The sequence below is a fragment of the Terrapene carolina genome, unplaced genomic scaffold (genome assembly GCF_002925995.2).
Source record: "Terrapene carolina triunguis isolate 2854851 unplaced genomic scaffold, T_m_triunguis-2.0 Scaffold714, whole genome shotgun sequence".
Taxonomy (NCBI): Eukaryota; Metazoa; Chordata; order Testudines; family Emydidae; genus Terrapene; species Terrapene triunguis.
In genome coordinates this window covers 17507400-17514973 of record NW_020665065.1, presented here as the reverse complement: position 1 = coordinate 17514973, position 7574 = coordinate 17507400, and the positions used below count along the sequence as shown (strand labels likewise).

Sequence of the window (7574 nt, the reverse complement as noted above, 5' to 3'; positions counted from 1 at the left end):
TCTCATGTCTTACATATGACAAACCCGTTAATACACCCCAGAATGATTATATTTTTTTTTTTTTTTTTTTTTTTTTTTTGCTGTAGCCTTGGAGATTGGCTAGGCTGATAGGGGACTTCAATGTGACTTACCTTTGCAACATGAGCAAGTACTGTGTAGTTCAATCTGCACAAACAGCTCTGTGGGTTATAGTGGGTCAACAGTGTGACACAGTTGTGGAAAAAAAGGCTATCATCATTCTGGGGTGTATTGACGGGTTTGTCATATGTAAGACATGAGAGGTAATTGTGCTGTTCTACGTGGCAGTGGTGAGGCTCAGCTGGAGTAGCTTGTCCAGTTTTGGGAAACACACTTTAAGGAAATTATGGACAAATAGAAGAGAGTCCAGAGCAGAACAACAAACATTATTAAAGGTTTAGAAAATCTGACCTATGAGGAAAGGTTAAAAAAAGTAGATGTATTTAGTGTTGAGAAAAGACTTAGGGGGGGACCTGATAAGCCTTCAAATATGTGAAGAGTTGTAAAGAGGATGGTGATCAATTGTTCTCCATGTCCAGTGAAGGTAGGACAAGAAGTCATCAGCTTAATTTGTAGCAAGAGAGATTTGGGTTAGACGTTAGAAAGTTTTTCCAAATTATAAGGATAGTCGTGTACTGTAATAGGTTGCTAAGGGATTTTGTAGAATCCTCATCACTGGAGGTTTTTAAGAGCAGGTTAGACAACCCCTGTCAGGGAGGGTCTAGGTATACTTGTTCCTGCCTCAGCACAGGGAGCTGGACTAGATGAGCTCTCAAAGTCCCATTCAGCCTTACATTTCTATGATTCTGATCTCTATGCTGCTCTGCTGACATCTCCAAAAGAGTGCCATTTGGGATGTCCAGTAGGAACTATGTTGAAACCTGATTTATTTCACATCTGCCATTAACGTAGTTCAATGGTACTTTTTCCTGAAACACTGATTTCTTTGGCCGTGGTCTGAAAACTATTAATTTTAATCATTCTTTTAAAAAGATATTATCAAAATGATATTCAGCAGCAGTTTTTTGCAGTCCTTTCATTGATACAGCATTCTTGGGTGTCAAATAATCACTTTACACTTTGCTGCTGGGGGCAAGCAGTATCTATTTTATTCAGTGTAGTGGTCTGAAAATCTATGTTTAGAAGCACTTCTCTTGATAGGTTTGGTGTAAACTGTGGAGTGCAATCAACAATAGTGTTTGCCAAAATTGACATATATTGACCCTCTTGTTGGTGGCCACCATTTTCATATCATCAGTGGTGATGATAATTAAAGATAGGCCTTGGGGGCGGTGGAATAACTTAGATGCAGCATCTCTAAACTTTGGATCTGGAGTCAGATCCAAACTTGCAGGACAGAGCACTGATGGCTTTAAGATAGGATGAACCAAAATATCAGGTCCTAACCCCCCTCCTAAACTGGGATCTGGCTCTGAACTTCATGTTTATAGCACTATAAAAATATTAATGAATCTCCAATCTCCGCAGTATGAGATGCTAAATACTAAAAACTGTATTCATCCTCACTCATGAATTAAAAGAAAATCATCATTGCTTAAACACTAAATGTTTTATTTAAATGATAAAGTTCTTGCAATAATCCAGACCATTATTAAAACCAGATATATAATCTGGTTGCCAATCTGATATTCAACTCCCTTCTTGTCATTGTCACTAATGAATTTATATAGTCAACAGGCAGGAATACTATATGAAATAATGATTTATTAGCAAGATGGCAGACATAATCCGAAGACTCAAATTAAGAGAAGCTTTAGTGAATTTTTATAGCAAGTATTCCTGAGAATACTTCAGCCACCATGACAGATCATGACTGTGTAATAAGCACAGAAGCCTGTTACTTACAATCACTGGTAGAATATAATAATAATTACCTCACTGGATGTGACCAATGTTCCATCTAATCTATTATACAGACTCTGACATTTGGCCAATGTCTGCTTCAGAGGAAGGCATAACATCTGCCCCCTGATGCGTCTAACTGTGCATTTACTTTATCCTGTGGAGGACTGAAATACAGAATGACTGATAATCCTGAAATGCCCTGAAATAACAGTACAAGAAGTGATCATTTTAGTAAGCGTAACTGCAGTGGCTGTTCTTATTCACTGTCTAATCTGTTTTTGAAATGGACAAATTCCTTGCCGCCATAACCTGTGTGGCTATAAATTTCACACGTTGGTTAATATGTTGCATAAAAGTGTGAACTGCTTAACCATTGTCAGTATTACCTGTTAATTACATAGGGTGGCCTTTTATTTTTGGGTTGGGGAAAGCATAAATAATGGTGCCTAATCGGCATTCTCTCTTCTATTTTGTTATTTCATATACTTCTAAGAATATTTTCTTACTCTCCTGATTTCCAAACTGTATAGTTCCAGACTTTTTAATAGGTCCTTGTATGGAAGCATCTCTTCCCCATGGCTCTAATTGTTTTCGTTCTTCTTTTTGACCTTTCTGCTTTCTGCATCTCTCTTCTTGAGATGAACTTGAACATAATGTTCAGGCTGAGAATGAAACATTGTCTTATACGTCTCCCTTGTTAATATGCGGCCTGACATGTTATTCCCTTGTGACTGTTACACTGCACTGAGCAGATGTTTTCACTGAGTTGTCCACAAGGGCTCCTAGATCATTTTCTTGAGAGGTTAAGTGTACTTCAGAACCCATTAGTGTGTACACGTAATTTAAATGGTTCCTTCCAATGTGCATTACCTTGCACTGAATTCCGTGCATTTTGGAACAATGGAGACCAGGTCAATCTTGCTAGCATCAATTATGGTGCCAACTGTAATCCATTAAAGTTTGTGTGAGAGTTTGATTGCTGTCAGGCTATGCAGGCCAAATTAATCCCCGGAGCACTGTATTGAAGCCAGTAGAGTTACGCCAGGGGTGAATTTGTTGTCATGTCTCTAATGCTGGAACTTTTTCTGGCGTATGACTGACCTCTGCCTTAGATGCAGTCCTGAATCTCAGGACCAATCTGTTTCTCCCCCCCACCCTCCAGCCTCCACTGAAGTCCTGCATACGTTACAACTGTTGTATAGCAGAGTTAGGGGATTCAGTTATAATGCCGTTGTCACAATATTATGTAGTCTTAGGGCTGGTCTACACTGGGGGGGACTTCAGCTACATAGCGTAGCTGAAGTCGAAGTATCTTGGATCGAATTACCTGGGGTCCAGACGGCACGGGATCGACGGCCGCGGCTCCCCCGTCGACTGCGCTACCGCCGCTCGCTCTGGTGGAGTTCCGGAGTCGACGGTGAGCACGTTCGGGGATCGATATATCGCGTCTTAACGAGACGCGATATATCGATCCCGGATAAATTGATTGCTACCCGCTGATACAGCGGGTAGTGAAGACATACCCTTAGTGTAGGCAGGAACTGTTTCCCCACAATCAGGTTAAAGTGTTGGACAGTCCAAGACTTTACCCCAGGTACACATACATGGCTACATACCATCCCTACTGCTTGTAGTGATGATTAGGCCTTTAAATAACATGACTTAAGCTATTTCCCTGTCCACCACTGACTGAATAGAGTTGGTTGACTTGCTTTTGTTTTTAGATGCTTCTAATCTGTAGACACCCCTCTTTGCCCATAACATGCGGGAATCCACACCCTTGAGAAATGTAGCTATGCTGATGTCAGTTTTCAGTGTAGACCAGCCGTTAGTGAAGCTCCTTTTACAGGCCACATCTACACTACAAAATTAAGTCAACCAGGGGTATGAAAAATCCACATCCCCACGTGACGTAGTTAAGCTGACCTAACCCCGGATGTAGACAGCGCTAGGTTGATGGAAGAATTCTTCTATCGACCTACCTACCGCCTATCAGGGAGGTGGGTTAACTACAGTGATGGGAGAACCCCTCCTGTTGCCGTAGTGAGTGTTTACAGCATTGCTGTAGTGGTTAAAGTGTAGGCGTAACCTTGGTCTTGCCCCTCAGAGCTCTTGTGTGAAGGTAAGGGAGGAGTAGGCAGCATCGTAGCTGAAAACTGAACTGGAAGTGTGAAAATCACAACTTGGGAAAACTGCATAAGAATAAGCAACTTTACAGTAAAACTTGTAATCTTTTACCATTTATCCTGGAATGGATGTTTGTAGAGCTTTTTAAAGGTGTAAAATGCTATATACAGTAAATGCTTATTTAGAACAATTACTCTATGTATTTCTGCTTTACAAGTAGCTGGTCAAAATCTAAAACCCAATTCCATGGAAAAGAAACCGACGTGGTGAACATATCACTGAAGAGAGCTGGTAATTTCTTTTGTTGCTTAGGTGCACATGGCTTGAGTGAATGTTTGTAAGTGGGGGTGCGAAGGGGGTCTTGCTTAACTCTTGGGTGGGGGGGAATAATTTCTCAGCTAGTAAAAGCCTTCAAGATATAAAGTTAAATGAAAAGATTGTGAGCACATTGGGGCAGGGACCCTCTTAATTTGTGCTCAGTACATCACTGAGTGCATAACTGGGTGCTCAATGGATATTAACAAGCATGGATTGAATATGAATACAGTGCAGTTGAGCTTTGCTCATCCCAGCAAATAAGAATATGGTTTCAATCAAGAGAAAAGCATTGTCAGCAAACAGGAGGCTTTGGCCAAAGGAAATACATTGAAATATTAGTCTTTTCTTTGTGGTATAAGCAGCTAACCAGGCTTATGTGGCTCCAAAAGAAATGCTGTCTCTGGATGTGTGTTCAGTTTACCCTAACCTCAAACTGGTTCACTTGGTGGGGTTTGAATGCAAAATAATAACTTGAGCATCTCTTCCAAACTCCTATGAAATAATTTGATTCTATGTGGAAAGGGGCAGTCGCGCTTGAACTAGCGGTGCTGCCGCCCCCCCTGGCTTGAAGTAGAAATCACAAACACCAAATACATGGTTTCCATGGCTTCCATCATCAGTACCCCCACTATAAAAATTGTTCCAGCACCCCTGGAAAGGGGAGATGGCTGGATCTTGCTTGCTGTTGATAAATCTGTATTGTTGCTCTTTGTTAAATGGATAACCTTCTCTGAGTGTGAAATTGCACCCAGTTTCCTTCACAGCTGTTAAAAAGCTGCCTTCCAAGGAGAGGCTGGGGGGGATAGTACAGTGGCCTTATAAGCATCGAGTGTTTAATATCTACTAGACTCCCTGGAACCATAGCTTCATATCCTGGCAGGGTTGATTCTGCTCTTCCTTCTTCTGTACCGGGACATTGAGTTACATGTTGCTAAATATGGCTCATTTAGATGAGACCTTTAAAAATAAGTTTCTGTCTAATCTGTGTAAACACTAGGGGCCTAATCCTGTAAACAGTTAGGCATGTGAGTAACCTTTACTCTTGCAAGTAGTTCCCAGGATTGGGATTCTAAAGATCTAAAGATCCTGTGGCCGTTTGCGTAAGAGTCTGCTCTGGTATGTCCTTTGCTAACATTTCTTCTCCCTCCCACTTTTGTGAAAGGTGCCGACTGGTTGTCAACTTCCCCTCTAACCCCAGATGAGGTTGTATGGAGTGGTAGTGGCTGCATGTGATGCTGATAGAGACGACCAGAGCTATAGAATTGTAAAATAGAGTGTAACATGGAAATCACACTTGTGCTTGCTTTCACATGGAATACTCAATGTAATTAAATTGAGGTAAATTTAAATTTGCTTATATGTATTGCATACATATTTTAGACAGAGAATGTAAGACACTTAGGGCTGGGAAGATTCTTATGGCCCTGATCCTGCAATAACATCTCCATGGGTGGATTCTGGCACCCAGGCGGTTCCATTTGAAGTTGTTGTGGTGGGGTGGGCTGTGCAAGGGTCTACTGTAAAGATCCAATTGTGAATGGGATCTAAGACTATAAGAATTGTTCATTCCCTCTGGGGCATGTGGCATTGGCCACTGTTGGAAGACAGGATACTGGGCTAGGTGGACCTTTGGTCTGACCCAATACGGCAGTTCTAATTATCTACACCTCTAGTGAGGCACAATTTTAAAACGGCAATGTGATTGACAGTAATGTTGCACAGGATTACTAGTGTAAAGTGCCTTTGGGGGTGAAAGTTGCTATGTAAATATTTTAAAATATGTGCAATTTGAAACCTCATGCGTTAGGGATTAAGCTGATCTCTGTTAGGTCTCATCCTGATCTAACACAAAGGACAGATTATCCCACATTTGCCTAGAGCGGGGATGTTTCATCTTCCTCTGAAGCATCTGGTACTGGCCACTGTCAGACAGGACACTGGACTAGAGGAGTTTGGGTGTGATCCTGTCTAGTAATACCTGTGTTCCTAACTCTAATTTAAGATGTCATCTGGGATGAAAATGTGATTTATTTGTACTGTATTTATGGTATTCCTATGGTACATATCACGCTGGTATTGAAGCACTATATACTGCTATCGCTTTTCTACTCTCTGGCCAGAGACTGGCTGCTGTGTTTGTTGTTAATTTATTCCTAGCTGTATAAAAAAGGGCCCGACGCTGTGCTGTTACACTGGTGGAAATGCTGAATAACTCGATTCATTTCCGTGGAGTAACCCTGGCTTTACGCTGGCATTGCTGAGATCAGCATTTGCCCCAAGGGCTTTGTGGGTGCCAGCAACTTCAAGAGGCAAGGTGGGTGAGGTAACATCTTTTTATTGGTCCGGCTTCTGCTGGTGAGAGGAGACGAGCTCTTCTCCAGGAACTTCAGACACTTATTTCCCTGACCTGAGACCGGTGGCAGGGGAGACCCAGGCAGAGTGGGATGTGGTGCTGCAGGAGGGAAGGCACCAAGTAATAAAGGGTTAAGCAGGCTCCCATCTGGGGCAAAGAGAGCGTCAGGGCCCCCAGTTCCACTCTCCATGAACTCAATGGTCCCTGCCCCCCTGCCCCCATTGAACTCAATGGTCCCTGCCCCCATTGAACTCAATGGTCCCTGCCCCCCTGCCCCCATTGAACTCAATGGCACAAAGTGCTCCCCCATTGACTCCAATGGGGGCGGGGTGGGAAGGGACGCCTCCCTCCCATCTCCCTCCCCCTTTTTTTTTTTTTTGCGCAGGCGCAGTGGCGCGAGGAAGCAAGCCGTGCGGAAAACGAGTCATTCTAGCGCAGCGCGTGCGCAGTGAGGCCGGGAGGCTGGCGGCCCAGGGCGTTGGGAGCGAGCGCTCCCCTCTCCCTTCCCTTCCCCCCCGCTCCCCGGCCGGAGTGCGCCTGCGCCGGGCTTGGCGGCGGTGTGAGAGGGAGCGGGGAGAGCCGAGCCGCCACAGAGCGCGAGAGAGCGCGAGGGGGAGGGGGCGCCGCGCTGCCGCCGCCGCTGAGGGGAGCCAGGAGGGGAGCCGCAGCCCGCCGGCCCGGAGCAGGGGCCCCGAGGGATGGTGTCCGCCGCCGCCGCGAGGGGAGGCAGCTCCTGGCACTAGGGCACAGGCCGGGGCGCGGGGGGGCCGGCGCGGCGCAGCATGGTCCGGGAAACCAGGCACCTCTGGGTGGGCAACTTACCGGAGAACGTGCGCGAGGAGAAGATCATCGAGCACTTCAAGCGGTGAGTGACCGGGGGGGGGGGGGCTGC

At 44.6% G+C, this 7574-nt stretch overlaps 1 protein-coding gene across 4 annotated transcripts in view; it reads left to right on the top strand.

Moving 5' to 3' along the window:
* The first annotated feature begins 7364 nt into the window (after nt 1–7364).
* The window catches only part of SPEN (spen family transcriptional repressor), a 95331-nt gene continuing 95121 nt past the window's right edge, over nt 7365–7574 (top strand). For all 4 annotated transcript variants that reach the window (XM_024206433.2, XM_024206431.2, XM_024206432.2 and 1 more), the window contains exon 1: nt 7365–7547. In XM_024206433.2, the coding sequence (XP_024062201.2) occupies nt 7465–7547 (83 nt within the window). In that variant the 5' untranslated portion in view covers nt 7365–7464. The remainder of the gene's footprint in view (nt 7548–7574) is intronic.